The 19654-nt window shown below is 30.5% G+C and overlaps 1 protein-coding gene and 1 pseudogene across 2 annotated transcripts; both read left to right on the forward strand.

Moving 5' to 3' along the window:
* The first annotated feature begins 1888 nt into the window (after nt 1–1888).
* LOC104749973 (glutamate receptor 2.9-like) lies at nt 1889–5803 on the forward strand (annotated as a pseudogene). Its single transcript, XR_015583816.1, has 5 exons — nt 1889–2260; nt 2784–4045; nt 4138–4450; nt 4602–5005; nt 5113–5803. The product of XR_015583816.1 is annotated as a glutamate receptor 2.9-like (transcript).
* Nucleotides 5804–14679: 8876 nt separating this feature from the next.
* Nucleotides 14680–19081, forward strand: LOC104749974 (abscisic acid 8'-hydroxylase 2). Its single transcript, XM_010471691.3, has 8 exons — nt 14680–15105; nt 15371–15692; nt 16070–16222; nt 16630–16878; nt 17220–17309; nt 17406–17591; nt 17848–17966; nt 18796–19081. Exons 1-8 carry the CDS (start codon nt 14864–14866, stop codon nt 18884–18886), a joined length of 1452 nt encoding a protein of 483 aa, XP_010469993.1. The 5' UTR covers nt 14680–14863; the 3' UTR covers nt 18887–19081.
* Nucleotides 19082–19654: the final 573 nt, after the last annotated feature.

The raw sequence follows: 19654 nt of genomic DNA on the forward strand, positions 1-19654 counted from the left end.
AACAGGTCTTAGAATGAAATCATGAATGTAAATTATAACCTAGCAACTTAAATGCTACAGAAGCCTATGAATTAAATCTGTGATGCAGAGAAGACATTCAACAATGGCAAAGCCTTATAATGAATTTATAAGGGCTTAAACTACGCTTAAACAAAATCGCAAAGCCCTTATAATGAACAAATCAACAGTACACAGATTGAGCAAATGTATTGCATGTCCAAAAAAACTGTGAATTTATCCAATTTCTTGACGGAATCGAAACAAATAAACCTATTTGAGCTTCAATCGAAACATATGGATGCAAAGAAAAGAGGAAAACTATGAAATCACATAGAATCGTTGTTTACAATCAAAGGAAAAGAACCCATAGTAAAAGAAAGAAAGAAAGAGTAAGAGGAAGCAAGACATGCCTTCGATTCAAGCTCAAATCCGAGATATGCGAAATTAGGGTCGGCGGCTAAAAGCTCGGTTGTCGCCGGTACTTTCAAGAGTTTTTCCGGCGAGTTCAATTCGTGCTTGGTGAAGCAATTTGAGGGTCTGAGAGAGCGATTTGAGGGTCTGAGAGAGCGATTTGTGGGTTTGATTTGGTGGGTCTCACGAAAGCTTCGAGAGAGTTAAGACTTAGGTTTTGTCGTGAAAGTGATTTTCCTTTTGGGAAAAAAGAGTAAAGTGTAAAGTTTGTGAAATATTGGCTAAGTGTTTGGCGGACTAAGTGACTTTAGTTTCCCTCTTAGTAAAATTTTTTTCACAGTGTTTTAAAAACGCTATGCTATAATAACACAATTACTAACTCATCTACGATAGCATTGCAGTAAATCGTGCTATAATGTAATGCTATCAATGCAAGTATTTCTTGTAGTGAAATAACGAGAATTTCTTTTTAAAGTAAAGGTCTTCGCATTCCTAATCTGCCCATCCATTCCCAACCATGGTCTCGAAAAAGGGATCTGTTCGTTCAAAATCCACCCGCCATGCATTAGTTGTTCACGACTTCACGTGTATATCAGTCCGTCACGAGCTCTTGTTTGGTCTCTCGTGGTTTTTATTGGTTTTAACGGTTGTTCCTTTATACTCGCCATGAGGCATGAGCCATCTCCATTTTTTTCGTTTCTAAGAAGACTCGGGTTAGGCCAAAGGTTAGTTCAAACTAAATCGAACTAAAATTCGGGTTAAAGTCAAGATCAGTTTAATATGGTTTACTAGTCGTAAATTCGTAATTATATGAGACAATAGAATAGGAAAGAGATAACTTCAGAATAATAAAAAACTAAACGATAATTTCTATTTTAAAAAATCGGAAATATGTGTAGAAAACATAAGAAAGCCATACGTACAATTACAAATATTGAAATATATAGCAGCAATTCAATGTATAATTAAAAAAAAAAAAAAAAAAAAAGCTGAAGCTTCAAGCAGGGAGTTTTCCATAACGGAAATTAATGGTCAAGATATTAAGAATGGGTCAACCGGATTGACTCAAACCTTTTGAAGTCTTTTGATAGAATCTACGTTTAATAAATCATCATGAATCCCAACAAAACAAAGGTCAGTTTAATTTCGGACAGCAAGTAATGGAAACAAAAAAGAATTATAAACCAATGGAGGGACATTGACATCATTTTGACCATATACTAGTATATAATTAACCTCCATATATTTATTTTAGCTTTATATAGTAGAAGTTATGGAAATTTTGTCGCTATGTTTTGCAAAGAAAACCCATCTGCGAAGATTCATATCTACACTTACAAACCACTTATTCTATTCATAGTCAACACTGTTTGAATGTTTGATTATTATTTTATGTCACTTTCATTGAGAAACCAATTTTGGGTATAGCATTTCGACGTCTTTCATAGATTTTAAGACCCTTTCAAACCGATCCATTCTCTGTATATATATATATATATATACATATGTAGTAAAAAGGGGAGTTAAAGAATCACATGAAGTGTCGGTCTCCTCAATCTTTGGATGATACTGATGATGAACCGTAGAAAAACAAATAACACCTTTCGAAGTTACATTTTCCTGCTTGTTGGTTTTTTTTTGTCGATGGATGTTGGTTTAGGACAAAACCAAACAAGTGAAATCAAAGTAGGGGTAGTTCTTGATCTCAATACAACATTTTCCAAGATCTGCCTCACTTCTATTAACATGTCGTTGTCGGATTTCTACAAGGATCATCCTAGTTACCGCACAAGAATTACGCTTCATGTTAGAGATTCCATGGAAGATACGGTTCAGGCTTCAGCTGCAGGTTCGTTACTTCTCTATGTTTTGCTTTATAAATGAAAGAAATCATTTAATTTATTAATCATTATTGAATTAAACACAAACATGTTACGTAGGATGTTAGGGCTACGGCCAGACATGATTTGCTGAATCTGATAAAAATGTCTTCTTTATCTTGTCTAAGACTTAAGAACAATCTCTTACACAGAGTTCATAGTCCTTATTTTCTAGAAAGTCGTGGTGAAGTTTGTATTGTTGCAAAAAATATATACTACTATATATTCACACCAAATATATATTACTATTAGTTTCGTTAATTTTATTTAACGCACGAGTCTAATATATTAGTAGATGAATGGGTCAAACATTGGTGACATGTCATATAATACCTCTACAATCAATATTTTAAGTTTTAACTTTTATATAGATTAATGTTCTCGTAATTTATTGGGAATATATCCGTAATCTATGAGTTTCAATTATTGTCAAGTTTTACAAGTGCTATTAACCTTTCTTCTTTTATTTGTGTTTTCTTGTGGTGCAAGCAGCCTTGGACCTAATCAAGAACGAGCAAGTGAGCGCCATCATCGGACCAAAAAACTCTATGCAAGCAGAGTTTATGATTAGACTGGCCAACAAAACTCAAGTACCAACCATCACATTCTCAGCAACAAGCCCTCTTTTGACATCCATCAAAAGCCCTTACTTTGTCCGAGCCACTCTCGACGACTCATCCCAGGTCAAAGCCATTGCCGCCATTGTCAAATCCTATAGCTGGAGAAGCGTCGTCGCCATTTATGAGGACAACGAGTTAGGTAAAGGACTCATGCCTTTCTTGTCTGACGCTTTACAAAACGTGGAAGTCAACAAAAGTGCCATTGCTACGGAGGCTAACGATAGTCAAATTCAAAATGAACTCCGTAAGCTTATGGGGAGGCAAACGAGAGTATTTGTTGTCCACATGGAATCAAGTCTGGCTTTACGTGTTTTTCAAAAAGCTAGAGAGATCGGGATGATGGAGGAAGGGTATGTATGGTTAATAACCAATGAAATGACACATATGATGAGACATATCGACCATGGTCATAACTTAAATACTATAGAGGGCGTCTTAGGTGTGAGGAGCCATGTCCCCAAATCGAAAGAGCTTGAAGATTTCCAATTGAGATGGGAAAGATCGTTCGAGAAAGAGAAAACATCCACGAGGGATCAACTACACATATTTGCATTATGGGCTTATGATTCAATGACTGCATTGGCCTTGGCCGTGGAGAAAACCAATTTTGATAGCTTACAGTACGATAATGGAAGCGTCTCGTCAAAGAACATGACAGATTTGGGGAACGTAGGAGTCTCTCCCTACGGTCCAGGTCTTCAAAAGGCTCTTTGGGAAGTAAGTTTCAAGGGTTTAGCAGGAGACTTTAATCTTACGGACGGGCAGCTCGAGTCACCAAAGTTTGAGATCATCAATTTTGTTGGAAATAAAGAGAGGATAATTGGATTTGTGAAAGCTAATTCAGACAAAACAAAGTTGGGACCGGTGATATGGCCAGGGAAGTCAAAAACCGATCCGAAAGGATGGGAGATTCCAAGGAAGAAACTTACAGTGGGCGTTCCAATGAAGAAAGGCTTCTTTGATTTTGTGGAGGTAATCAGAGATCCTACTACAAACATAACAACCGCAAAGGGTTACGCCATAGACATCTTTGAAGCTGCTCTTAAGAAGTTGTCATATTCAGTCAGTCTTGAATACATCAGTTTAGAATCCCCAATTGACTATAACAATTTGGTCTGCCAAGTATATAACAAGGTTAGTTCTGTTTTTTTCTTCCCATATTTCTACTTACAAACAAATTCTATACATTCACAAAATTAACATTATTTTATCAATAAATTGATCAGACATGGGATGCAGTTGTTGGAGATGTAACCATCACAGCGAACAGGTCTTTGTATGTTGACTTCACATTACCGTACACAGAGTCTGGAGTATCTATGATGGTGCCGGTGAGAGACAATGAGAATAATAACACATGGGTGTTCCTTAAACCTTGGAGCTTAGGCTTATGGGTCACTACTTGTTGTTTTCTCGTCCTCATTGGTTTCGTTGTGTGGTTGTTCGAACATAGAATCAACACAGACTTCCGTGGACCGCCTCACCACCAGATTGGCACAAGTTTTTGGTTCTCTTTCTCCACCATGGTTTTTGCCAACCGTAAGTTCTTACACCAATCATGAATCTTAGTAATGATAAAATATTTAAGTCTATCACAAAACCAACATATATATTTTCATTGTCATATTGGTTAAGAAAAAAAACAAGATTCTAATTAATGATAAAAATGAACTTGTGCATGCATATATAGGTGAGAAGGTAGTAAGCAATTTAGCAAGGTTTGTGATGGTTGTGTGGTGCTTTGTGATGCTTGTTCTCACTCAGAGCTACACAGCTAATCTCACTTCTTTCTTGATGGCACAACGTTTCCATCCAGCGGCCATAACTGTGAACGATCTCATCAAAAATAAGGATTATGTAGGGTACCAAGGCGGTACTTTTGTTAAAGATATTCTATTAGATTTGGGATTTCATATAAATAATCTTAAACCTTTTTATTCTTCCAAAGAAGCCGATGAACTTTTGTCCAAGGGGAGATCAAATGGTATAGCAGCAGCTTTCGATGAAGTGGCTTACCTTAATGCTATTCTTCCTCAGTCGTGCTCCAAATATGCCATGGTTGAACCTACATTTAAGACTGCTGGTTTTGGCTTTGTAAGTGACGTTTACTTACTTTACAAAGTAGGGAAAACAAAATACACATTTATTCAGGTGTTTTCATTGGTCGGGTGTTTTAATTTGTTTCCATGATCAATGTGTAGGCCTTCCCCAAGAATTCACCTTTGACAGGAGATATCTCAACAGCTATCTTAGATGTGACTGAAGGAGATGAAATGCAAGAAATCGAAAACAAATGGTTCCGGAAGAAGAATGATTGTCCTGATCCAAATACCGCTCTTACATCCAACAGTCTCAGCCTCCGTAACCTATGGGGTCTGTTTCTAATAGCAGGCACTGCTTCATTATTGGCATTACTCATCTTCGTTGTCCTTTACTTGAATGAACATAGGCACACACTATGTGATGATTCCGAAGGCTCCTCGTGGAGAAAGCTAAAGGTTTTGTTCAGAACCTTCGATGAGAAAGACTTAAAGTCCCATACTTTCAAGAAAACTAATGTTCATAATGTGAGTTCACCGATGACTGATCACTACATTCAGAGCCCTTCAACTGTGCAAATCACACCACGGCCACCAAGTCTTTCACTAAATATGGAGTTTGAGCTTAGAAGGATTTTCTTGTACCCCGAGCGAAGAACGCTTCACTATGCAACCGATGTATCATGAAGATGGAGAATCTGATATTAAATGTGGCGCTGAACAATAAAGAGATGTTTTAGAAAACTCGATACGTTATATATAGCTCAAAATTTCATCTATTTATCAAAAGAAAAAGAAAGAAAAAATTATAGATTCTTAAGTGAAAGTTAATATATTATCTGCTTATCCTAAAGCTACTAGCTCAAGCCACAATGTTTCATCTATGGTACTGCCTCACCAAACCATTTTCAAGCTGATTCAAAAAGATATTCGGAATTCAATCTTTCCTCGAAGACGAAGGAAACATTTTGGCAACTTAATGCACTTTTAATTAGATTATATGACTTCACTGTTAATGGTTTCATAAATATCTTTCGCTTTGTTTTTTATTCTTTTGTTTTGGCAAGGTCTCAAACACCTTTGGTTTTATCTCATGTTATTCCTGAACTTTCATTTCCAATGAGTGAATATATTATACTACCCTGTTCCATTTTGTTAGATGTTTAAAAACATATTTGTTTCAGCTTATATGATTTTCTCAATTTACTATGCACAATTTATAATTATTTGAAATTATTTATCTTTTAGTGCTTGCCTATACACAATGTTTGAAAGAAGACACTTGTGTTTTATCAAACGCACTTCTATTACTCTTAAGATATGCAAAGCCTTTCACCAGTATACTTAAGCCCGCACCCAAAAAAACAAAACTGACTATAACAAATTATTCGATCGCCGACCAAAAGAATGAGTATGAGAAATAATAGTAAGAAACGTTTATATTTTCATGAAAATATATATACCTAGGACTTACAAAAAAATAAAACGAAGGGAAGTATCTTAAGGAGGAGGAAAAGTTAAAGTGTGAGTAGCTGAGGAGTTCAGCGAAGCAAGCGGTTACTGAATCTTGCAGTGATCTCTGGTACTCGTCTCTGCGTACGTGGATTCCTCAGGATGTCACGGGCTACGTTATTTTCTTTCAAACCTCTTCAAATGCTATATTTGTATTATCTTTATCCAACTAATCCACTACGCAGCCCTTTCACTACAACGAAAGACCATATACATCAGTTATACATAAGTGTTACTATTTTACTGAGATAATATGTATGTAATTTCCTAACGTAAGTATTAAGTTTTCGATAATAATACTTAAAAAAAAAAAAGTTTTCAATAATAGTAAGAGAAAGGTTTTATGTGACCAGAGTAAAAACCTTATATTTAACAACTTAGATTTTTTTTTATGTTCCTTATAAACTAGATGCCGACCTAGAAAAATAACTTGTTATGATAAAATGAATTAACTTACTATCAATAGTTGTTTTGATCCATTTTACTTGATGTCTTAAATTATGATGTTTTCAATTGTTGTTTAGTGAAAAGATTCTTTGTATTATCTTCTACTGTCACTGTGTATACAAAAATACATTAAAAAAAATTAACTATCACATCGTACAGAGAAAAAGATTCATCCTCATAAAACAAAAACAAAAATGGAAAAAATCAAACGTAGTATTTGTTTATCTAATGGAAGCATTAATAATTTCTACAAGAAAAACCAAAAAAAACAAAAAAGAAGAAGAAGAAGAAAAGAGTTTTAACTTTGCTAGATTTTTTCTTGCTGACAAGAGAACTCAACCATACAACATTTTCAGTGGATCCCAATTATCTCAAGAGAAAAAATTTGATGAACTAAGGTCTTTGTTTTTCTGTGGTCACTAAAGTGTACTGTGGGGTTAGCCAAAGGGCAAGTAAAATAAAAACGCTAAAATACAGTCCAAATACACAAATACCAATGAACTTGCACATTATTTTCTCCTTTCTTGTTCCGTACATATTTTCTTATCAACAAAGAAATATTTTCATCCTGAATATATAATTTAGGTGAACAATAACCACATAAAGAGTTCAGCGCCGAAAACTTTGTGCGTAGAAAATATCTACATTTAAAAATAAAAATAGAGAAACTAAAATCAATTGTTGATAAGAAATTAAGAATTCTAAATTATACAGCGGTATGTATATCTTCTAGTATACTAGGTGATTCCCCACGCGTTAGGGTTGTGGTTTAGTTGCCACTTCCTTGTTTTTTTTTTCTTTTCCATTTTCTTTTTTGTATTATTTTGTTTTAATTAGGCATATACAGGTTTCACAGTCACTTGTATTTATACACTATATGTATATATCATTTCGTTTAGATGTGTAGCATTTATTTTTTATGAATTATGAGGATGTTGTTTTTTGCTTTCGAGAATCCAATTTTATTATTGATTGATATTGTTCTTAATACATTTATTTTATTTTAGATTTTCTAATTAACTGCTTATGTAAACCTTTCATACGTTGATGTTGCAATAATAAGTTATTTTTTAAAAATAATTATCTTCCGTGTAAGTGATTATGTTTGTATGCCCATATTTTAGTCTAATATCAATAAGATCATTTCTGTTTTTCTTTAGTTGGCTTTGAAACCAATTTTGAGTTAAACAAATAATGGGTCGAATTATGGTGTTAATAAGTAATATAAATTCTTATGTATATAGTATATATGTGACTATAAGTTTAGCTAACTAAAAAATTATGTAATATTTAAATATAATCTTGAACATATATATATATATATACATATTTGTGGGAGGAATGTATGGAATTATTGGATAGAAGTTATTTTTGAGTTAAATGACCTTTTATGCCTTTAAAGTGAGTTAAATATTAATAAATTTTTATATGTGTCTTCACTTTTTTAAAAAGGAATACCAAGTATTTCCTTCCAAATTTGAAGTGACATAGTATTTTAGTTTTCTTATATGATCTTATGAACTTCAATGTAAAGGTTTTTTAAAGTAATAAGTACACTCACACTGATTGAATTATAAAATTTGGAGAAATGTTTATTTCGATTAATTATCTGCTCTTTTAAATATATTAAATAAGTATGTTGTTGTTTCTACAAATAGGACAACATATATTATAGTTTAACCATGGAGTTAAACAATGGAAATGTAACTTTTGATTGCAAGACAAAATGCTTATATATATTATGTTACACATTTATCGTTTAAAAATGAATAGGAACATCTAATTCTCAAATAAAGTTGATTTTTTTTTGTTAAAACCAACATATGTGAATTTAAATTTAACTATTCAAATTTAAAAAATAAATATAAATAGATTAGAAAGGCAAAAAATATAAAAGAAATATTTTATTTTTGTATAAATAAAATAAAAATTGAAAACAATGTTAAATATATATAATACTTTCTAAATTAAAATATAGAATCAAACTCTTACAAGTTACAACACATATGAGATATAACAACATTATTTTTTTTTTTCACAAGATATAACAATATTTGATATTGGTGGGAGAGGAGGAGAGAATGATTACTATCTTATTATATAAACCTTGGTTTTCAAAGTTAGTAACTCACCAGATCGTGACACGTGTTAATTTTAACGATCAGAGATCAAAGTTAAATACTCACCAGATAGTGACACGTGTCAATTTTAACGATCATAAATCACAGTTTTCAAGGTAAAACAAAGCATAAGATAATTATATCAAAGTTTCACTGTTACAAAAATTCTTAACCACTACATGGTCAAAAAAATATACTATGTGCCATCCATATTTGGTTGTATAATTATACTATATAACCTAACATATTAAATTTTATGTCTTTGTTTGCAAAAAAAAAAAAAAAAAAAAAGAATATGTCTCTATGGTTAGCCAATTTCAAATGAGTACTGCAACATGATTTCTGAAGGCACATGCGAAGAAAATGAAGATCATGAAGAACCGATTGACAGTATTAGGAAAGCTTGAATTGAAGTATGAACTAATCTTTTTATTATTAAAAATATTATTATATAAAGTTGGGTTTTCAAATTAGCAATTAACATGATCGTAACATGTGTCAAGTATACTGATGAGATGTTGACATATGTCAAAAATTATTAGTTTTCAAAACAGCTAATTAAGAAAATAACATTAAATCTAAATAAAATTTACATGTTTATATCTAAAAAAAGATTTCTAAATCAAAAAGGAAAATTAACGAAACTAATTTATTTACCATTGTACGCTACGTATATTATATGTGTTTTCTCAATAACATTTTGACATGTATAAACAAAAAAGTAATTCACCAAGCATGTATATTATTATTAATAAATAAATAATGAACAACAAATTTAAAAAAATAACATAAGTTATGTCAAAAGAATTATTTTTTTTGAAATATAATAGGACAGCTAATTAAGAAAATAACATTATATCTACATAACATTACATGTTTATATTGGAAGGCCGAAAGCTTTGATCTTTGATTTTTTTCTGATATAATTTTGCCAATCTATTGCGTGGGTCTTTGATTCGTGCGGGTTTTCAATGGAAGCTATCAGATGCAATGAAATAAAATAAAAGTATATAATGCGCACTAATTTAGTCGAAGATGGAGACAATGATGGAGGTTCCAAAAGTGATTTTACAGTTAGTAGCATTATAAGTTTGGAAGATAAGTCGGTGGTTGATGTTTCTGGTCAAAATTTAGAGTTTTCTTTTCTGAATAATGTTGATGATTCCGGTACTGAAACAAGAGCTGCTTGATCAATTATTTGAGAAGCGGTTTCAAATTTGGGAAGTTAGAACGGTATACCATTTTAAAAATTGGTTTCTAACCGGATTTATGTGGTTTTATATCGGATTAGGTTCGTAAACCGTTTAAACAAGGTAAATGGATAAATATATGAGAACTTTTGATTCGGGTAAAAATAAGTAGAAAATTAATGATTCGAGAATATCTGAGACGAGGTCATAACTTTAAGTTGTTTTGGTACAATTGGATACTTATGAATAGTAAATAGGCCGTTGATCCTTAAGGTGATTATGACTGTATGTCATGTTTTGGATTGTATATAAAATTTCTATTTTGTATATCTGAATTATCTAAGACTTATATATACTATCATGATTATAATTTTCAAATTTTATTTTTATTATATTATATTATATTTCTTTCAATTTCTCAACTTTTATTGGGTTAGTCATAAAATCATTGTAATCGAGTAGATAATTTTCACCAATTGTTCATCCAATATCTTTGGAGTAAAAAAAACTTCATGGTTAAATAAATTATGTCAGAATTGTTTTTAGTAATTATAAGAACTATAATTATGCCAAAATAAAAGTAAAGCAACATAAAATTTGTTTAATTTGTTTAGAAGACATTTTATAGGTGGTGATAAAGAACCTACTTTAACAATAAAATAATTTTGGGTATAAGAACATATTTTTAATGGTAAAACATAGAGTAAAATTGTACGTGGTTACTTATTAGATGTTGCTTTGATGAATTTGTTGCATGTAAAATATTTTGTGAATAAGTTGTGAAACGTTTTTGAAATTTGACAATAACAATATTTGTAATGATGAGTATTTGGCAAAAGTTTAAGTGGGATATAATTTAGCTTTTAGTTATTGTAATAATTGTTATACTATATTAAAAATATATAAATTTAAATAAATGTATGAAGATAAATACAAATATTCTCTAACTTAAATTATTTATAAATTTATTTTAGGAAATAAAATTTCTTTATATATATTTAAAACATTGTTTAAGGTTGAGAATTTATTTTATTCAACAATTTTTAAACCCGCATATCATGCGGGCCCTTATCTAGTAAGATGATAATCCAAATTAGATAATGGAGATGAATCTTTTAAAAAAAATGTAATATATATATATATATATATAATACTTTCTAAATTAAAATATAGAATCAAACTCTTACAACACATATGAGATATAACAATATTTGATAATGGTGGGAGAGGAGGAGAGAATGATTACTTATAAGTTAATAATCCAAATTAGATAATGGAGATGAATCTTTTAAAATAAGAACAATGTAAAATATATATCATGTAGTCCTTAAAATTAAAATTTAGCATTAAAAATTTACAATAATATTTCAATTGTCTTTTACAACCCATACAACAAAAATAAGAAATCTAAAATAAATAAATAAAAAACGAAAAATGATTTGAGATATTGTAGAAGAGAATGAGAGAATGTGAAAATGAAACTGTAAAAGAATGTAAATATGAGAGAATGAGAGATTGAGAGAATGCTTATTTATATAATAAGAAATGATGGAAGTTACATTTAGAATTATGGAGTTAAAATAATAATTTATTATGTTTGAATAAAATTGAGTGGAGGAATATGATTAATGCAAAATTTATTTTATTTTCAGTTATAATTTTATTTTAATGTGTGAGTTAAATGTATTGTGTTTATTGGGTCTTAAATATTGTTTTAACCAATTAGAAAGCAAATAAAAAAAAATCAAAAATTAGAAAACATTAAATGAAAATAAACCAATAATGAGAGACCAAAACCTTACTTTTATATATATGATGATATACTCCTTTAAACTTTGAAATGAGAAATATATTATAAACAATAATTTTACATGAGAAATATATTAATTTAGCCAACCAAAATATGAATATAAGTTTAGCCAACCAAAATAATTAAAAAATATCAAAATTTAACCAAAAACATTTTTTCTTGAAAGATAAATAAGTTAGTAGGAGGTATGAATTAATGTACAAGTATTGGATAGGAGTTACATTTGAGTTAAATGGAGTTATATGCTTTTAGTTATAAATAAATATTTTAATTTTTTATAACCTAAAATAAAAGGAAAACCAAGTGGCCGAATCAAAATTTACATGATTTGGTTGTTTGTTGATATATTCTCAACACTTACACATAATATTTCAAAATAAAGAAAATATTACTTTTGAAGTGACAAACTAAATTAGTTTTCTTGTAAAATTATATAGTTCAATCTCAATAATTTTTAAAACCCCAAGGATAACTTATATATTTTTGTTTCTTTTTCACTCATCAATTTAATTTATAGTGCTAGATTTTATACTAATAGTTTCATCTTTAGAGAATTTAGTTAAATGGTGTTTTTAAAATTATATTTTATTTTTATATTTCAGTTCCGGTTGAATATGATTTTTTTTGGATCATTTTTTACTTTGATTAAACACACAAAAACCAATTGTTTAATTATGTTCTTTTTGTTTTCAAAAATCTCAAATCATAAAAAAAATATATTATATTGATCTTTGCAGATTTATCAATTGGATCACAAAACAAAATAGTCTTTATAAATAGAGCTGATAGACTTTACAAAACAAAATAGACCTTATAAATGGATAATTATATTGATCTTTAAATATTATATTGATCTTTAGAAATTATTAAAAATGATACATGAATATTTGAGATAACCAGAGACATAATAGATAATTAGATATGGATCATTTCAACTTCATGATCTTATTGTGTGGTGAATATTGTAAGAAAGTATGAAAATAATGACTTATAAGATGTTAATATAAAATAGATAATGCAGATAAACCTTTTAAAAAATTAAAAAATATATATAAGATATACATATCATACAAACTCTAAAACTAAGCTTTTATAATGATATTGATTTGATTTGTTATAACCCATACAACAACAATAAAAAAAAAAAACACAAAACAAAACAAAACAAAAAAAAAAGATTTGAGAGTAGTAGAAGAAGATTAGAGAATAAAAGAGTGATTGACTAAGAGAATAAGATCATGAGTAATTTATAGGAAGAGAAATGATGAAAAATTACATTTAGAAAAATGAGACTACAATTATAATTTATTATTTTGGTTTAATACAATTGATTAATACAAATTTGTGGAGAATAAAGTTAATGCATAATTTATAGGGGGGATTTATATGATTTCAGTTTTATATTATGTGAGTTAAATGTGAAGATTAATTATTTTTAAATTTGTGTTTTAATATAAATATTGGCTCTGACTGGTAGCATGATTTATTGAAGTTGAGTTGCAGAAAATATTATAATTCGATGTAAGTTGCAGTAAAAATTATGTGGTAAAAACAGTAGTTTGATGTAATAGATCGCTGTAAAAATCTGATTTATTAATCTTATCAAAATTACTGACTGGTGACATTTTTGTGGTAGATGTTGCAGTATGTATTATTTGATTATAATTATTAAAAATATTAGTGAATATATTTTACAAAATTATAAAAAATAAAATAAATATAAATATTGAAATATAAAATAATTTTAATATGCAAAAAGTTAACTAAACTTCTTTTTTTCATTGCAAATTAAAAAAATAACTACATGCATGCCATAATATTTACAATTTTATCATATTTAGGTCTATACCTACTTTCATTTCAAATGATAATAAAAATAATAATTTAGGAGAAATAAAATAACTAATTAAAAAAGTTATCAAATAAAAGAAAAACAGTAAAAATTATTTTTATTGATATATGAATTAAATAAAAACAAAAAGAATAATTTTTTTGTATTATATAACTGAATTTTCGTTTTTTTAATTAAAAAAAATAGATAACTCAACTTACCATATCTTAACTCATGAAAATTTCAATGATGTTGAATAATTTTTTGAGTTAACAATTTTACAAAGGATATACCTCAAACTTGTACATCAACCATAACACATAATTATTCAAAGTCAACTTCAAAAAATTTAGTTTTGTTAGTGATTGGTAACATTTTTGAATAAAATTTGAGTTAAGTCTATAACTCAACATAAGTCAATAGTAACACATTTTACCAGTCAGAACCTTAGTTTTGTTAGTGATTGGTAACATTTTTGAATAAAATTTGAGTTAAGTCTATAACTCTACATAAGTCAATAGTAACACATGTTACCAGTCAGAACTATTTTTTTTTGTTAAAATCTAAGTGGACCAATAAGCACAAACTGAAATCTTACTTTTATATATACGATTCTATCTGTAGTCTATATGCAGTTTCCAACTTTGTGTTTATTGGACCAAAGAACCGTCGGCAAATGTTTGAACTGCAACAAAAGTAAATACGAAAAGAAAAAAAGATTTACGGTATTATTATTTTTTATTTTGCAAATATTACGGTATATTCATTGGCGGCAAAATTGGGATTATTATGAATAAATTTGTCATAAATATAAATTTTATATAAAAATATGAAAAAAAGAAAGAAAGGCCAGGAATGGAGTGTCTTTCCACCTCAACTATAGCTTATATAAACCCCTTAATACTCTTCAAGAAGTCACTAACAAGAACGAACACACACACAATTCCTAACTATAACTACATATTCATGTAGAAAAATAATTCACCTAAATCACTTCCTAATAATGCGAATGTCATCGACACCATCTTCTTTTATTTTCTTCTCCTCTGTTTATGGTGATGAATCGGCAGTAATCACAATAACAAGTGTAGTAGTAGTAGTAGTGTTAGTGCTTCAATGGCGGTTGCACCTGAAAGAGAAAAGACGACGGCTACCGCCTGGCTCTATGGGTTTGCCTTACATAGGAGAGACACTCCGCCTCTACACAGAGAATCCCAATTCCTTCTTCGCCACTCGCCAAAACAAGTACTCTTTTCTTCTATTTCGTAGTTACATACATAGATAATAGGCATGAGGTACTCGTTTACTAATCTTAGGTGTATCGTTCATTATATTATTTAACCAATATATTTGACACCAAAAAAAAAAATTGAATGTTGAAGGATTCACATTACCAAAATCCAACTATAAAGTCGTCTTTTTACTACAATTTTACTCATAATTTTTATTGATGAAAATATGTTTTGCACAAATTCCAAATCAGTCTAAGTGTGAAATATGGAATCCGCAGGTACGGGGATATATTCAAGACGCACATATTGGGATGTCCATGTGTGATGATAAGCAGTCCAGAGGCGGCTAGAATGGTGTTAGTGAGCAAAGCTCACTTGTTCAAGCCAACTTACCCTCCTAGCAAAGAGCGTATGATTGGACCAGAGGCTCTCTTTTTCCACCAAGGTCCATACCATTCTACCCTCAAGCGGCTCGTTCAGTCATCCTTCATGCCTTCTGCTCTCAGACCAACCGTCTCTCACATCGAGCTCCTTGTCCTCCAAACCCTCTCCTGTTGGACATCCCAAAAGTCCATCAACACCCTCGACTACATGAAACGAGTATGTCTCTTTGGTCTATTTTTGGGTTATATGCATGGATGGTCCTTTGAGGCATTCCAAAAGAAAATATTGACAAAAAAAAAAGATTTCCAAAATTTGCGGGCCTCACTTTCTTAAAAGGAAAAATAAGTTGAGGAAAGAAAACAAACTTTGAATTTATTTTATGACTAATTTGTGTTTTGTACACTACAATTATTTGAAATATTATATTCCATTCTGGAAAAATGTCCTGTAAAGATATTTGTTTGTTTTATTAATTAAATATGTGGACAAAATCTAAAACACACACTTTGGTGTTTGAGGGTCCGCTATGGTTGTTTTCTATCGAATCTCTATGAAAGTATTGATTTAAGTGAAAATTGGATCTGTGGGTGTAGTATGCATTCGATGTGGCGATCATGTCAGCGTTTGGGGACAAAGAGGAGACCACTGAAATTGAAGCAATTAAGCTTCTATATCAACGTCTAGAAAAGGGTTACAACTCCATGCCTCTAGACTTACCCGGCACACTTTTTCACAAATCCATGAAGGTATATTTAACTTATGAACTATATATGTATGAGTGGTATATTTGAAGCTCATGATCGGTGTAGATAGAGATGATCTCTTTAAATTCTCTCAAGTAATGTGTACGTTGAACGTGACAATTCCATCTACATTCGTAAAATACCACAAAAGAATTGAAAAACAAGATTGTACAGTTTAGGTCTTGGGGGACCACACGTGTGCGATATTATTTGACATAGGTTGTAGATTCTTTTCACAAAAACATAAAGACAAAGTCATCTGCAATACATAGATGTTTGTTGATGTGATGGAAATACTTCCATTCGTTTTATTCTATTTTATTGAGTGTTTTAAAATAGAATAAATGGTGCGTAAATTAGGGTTAAGCTCATAAATAAATGTTTTATTTTTTGGTAATTGGAAAATTAAGGCACGAAGGGAATTAAGTGAAGAATTAAGGAGAATGATAAAGAAGAGAAGGGAGAGTGGGAGAGAAGGAGGAGGACTATTGGGAGTACTTCTGGGAGCAAATGATCAGAAACGTAACGGGTTGAGTGATTCACAGATCGCCGACAACATCATTGGGGTAATCTTCGCCGCCACCGATACCACCGCTTCTGTCTTAACTTGGCTTCTCAAGTACTTACACGACCATCCCAATCTCCTTCAAGAAGTCACCGTAAGCAAACTTTCATTTTTCCTTTTTACCTTTTCAAGTTTATCTTTTGCATGTTCGTATTGCGAAGTATCATCTAGAAATTAGTGTGTTCTCATCTATGGAAACTATCGCAACAAAAAAAAATTTGAGAAAATAGTTATATATATCTATCTCTTGGCTCCATTAGAATATATATAAATCATAGATATCCTTTTTACAACTAGATTATATCAGTTTAATATATTTTCAAAGAGATGTATATATCATGGTTTTGTTATTCCACCCTTTCCGATATAATATAAAAATGTTTTTGTAACCAAGAATCCATTTGACTTTTCTTATCTTTATTTACAATTTAACAGAGGGAGCAACTCGGCATCCGACGAAAAATAAGAGAAGAAAACCGAAGAATCTCATGGGAAGATACAAGAAAAATGCCACTGACTTCAAGGGTATATACCATTTCGGTATTCTATCATTTGCAGTGATGATGTCATAATAACGTTACATTCAATTAATGGTGTTATTATTATACGTACTTTTGGTAGGTGATACAAGAGACACAAAGAGCAGCAAGTGTATTGTCCTTTACATTTAGAGAAGCAGTACAAGACGTCGAATTTGAAGGCTACTTGATCCCAAAGGGTTGGAAGGTTCTTCCTCTTTTCCGGCGAATCCATCACTCTCCGGAATATTTCCCCGATCCCGATATATTCGATCCTTCCAGATTCGAGGTAATATATACATAATGAGATAAGATTATCGACTACGTAGATATATGCATGGGGTAGATAAGGTGACTGAGACATGGAACAATGACTTTGGACTACTAGTCCTATGGTATATTTACCTACGATAAATCATTGTTGGCGAAAGATAGAAAGATGGATGAAGAGTAAAACATCGAACGATCTTTGTGGGGACTTTGTGGGGACTTAGACGGACTTGCATTGCATGTAGATGACGCCTCACATCTTGTAATGTTGACAGGTGTCACCAAAACCTTACACCTATATGCCATTTGGGAATGGAGTGCACTCATGTCCAGGAAGTGAGTTGGCTAAACTTGAGATGCTTATCCTCCTTCACCACCTCACTACTTCCTTCAGGTATTGTAATTTATTTTCTTTTCGTATATAAGATTTTCGAATTTTTTAATGAAGAATTCTAATTTTGTGTCTCAGTTCTATATATGCCAAAATTCTTCACCAAGTTAGATTTTATAAAATTTTGAATTTTCACTCTATTTTTATGAGTTTAACAATTACAAAACTTCAAATTTTCTGAAAAATATAGATAATGTAGATATTATCTACGTAAATGTATCAAACGTAAAATATTGCTTGCAAACGTAAATTGCATAATCTACATTCGACTCCAAAATTATATATTGTACGACGTCATCACTTTATGATGTCATATTATCATATATGCATTAAAATTGTTTTGTTTTTTTGTACCTTAATTACGTGTTATATTGAAGATGGTTTGATTGAACTAGTGTGTTAATAAAGAGTCATTGGACCCATGACGTGAAAAAAAACTTGTGATGATAAAGAATTGGAAAGAGATCGCCAGCTGTATAAGAGATCTAATATATAAATCAATCTTTGATCTTTTTATTTATTTTTGAGACCTTACTGAGTATATATTTGTATTTGTGTGTATGTGTGTTTGTGTTTGTGTTAGTAAGTAGATATATTCATATACTGTATATATATGTTGATAACATGGATTTGTAGTACCCCAAAAGAATTGACAAAACATGTGAATCGGCGACCTGTCAAATTAGTACCTTGCCCATATATGGTCCAACACGAAAGATGTGAATCTCGTTTAATCTGAGATTGTTTGTATAACTTAGTATAATTACTATCAGTCATCAAATTATTGATGATTGTATAATCTAATAAATGATGTTTGGATTTTAATTTGCAGGTGGGAAGTTGAAGGAGGCGAAGAAGGAATACAGTATGGTCCTTTCCCCGTGCCAAAGAAGGGTTTACCAATAAAAGTAACTCCAATTTAAGCGTAAGGCAAATTTGGAACTTTTTCTTTTTTAATTATTTTTTAATCAAATAATTTATGCTTTCGTTTCTCTACAAGTATAGTTTTTATTTTATTTTTCAGCTTTAAAAATAGGCCTCCAATTTTGGCCCGTTTTCTATTGTATATATATTACTATTATTTATGTAAAGTTGCAATTAAATGAATTTTATTTTCATTGGTTGGAGTCGTTGGACCAGTTTAGATATATTTGAATTCTATTATACATTCTCCAACTAGCTTATTATTGCTCTCATCCAACTAGCTTATTATTGCTCTCATCCAACTAGCTTATTGCTATCATGTTGTGACAGTTGCGTTGAAATATTTGTGTTTGTGTTTGTATCCGAGCCAAACAAATTTTTTTGAGAAATTGTGTTAAGAGGAAATTACACACACATATATTCTGAGTTTAAAATTGATATATGTTTGCATCTGAATTTTTGTTTTGGTGCATTCAAGGACTTTAATATTTTTTTTTTGTTTGAATCTTCGTAACCTTCGATTTATTTATAAGACTTTCCAGATCCTAATTAAATATTTAATCTATTTTTTTATTAGAATATTTGATCTATTAATTTCGAGTTTTCAACCAATAAAAATATTCGTTTGTTTCCTTTATCGGATCTTTGTTTAAGATTCCGTTCAGACATCTAAAGCTGAGGTAGACCGTAGACGTAATTGTTTTGTACGGAAGCATACGTATTCTATTTATATAGTTGTAAAGTTTAATTCGTTGTATTATTAATGA

This window comes from Camelina sativa, chromosome 16 (genome assembly GCF_030686135.1).
Source record: "Camelina sativa cultivar CO46 ecotype springtype chromosome 16, ASM3068613v1".
NCBI classification, from domain to species: Eukaryota; Viridiplantae; Streptophyta; class Magnoliopsida; order Brassicales; family Brassicaceae; genus Camelina; species Camelina sativa.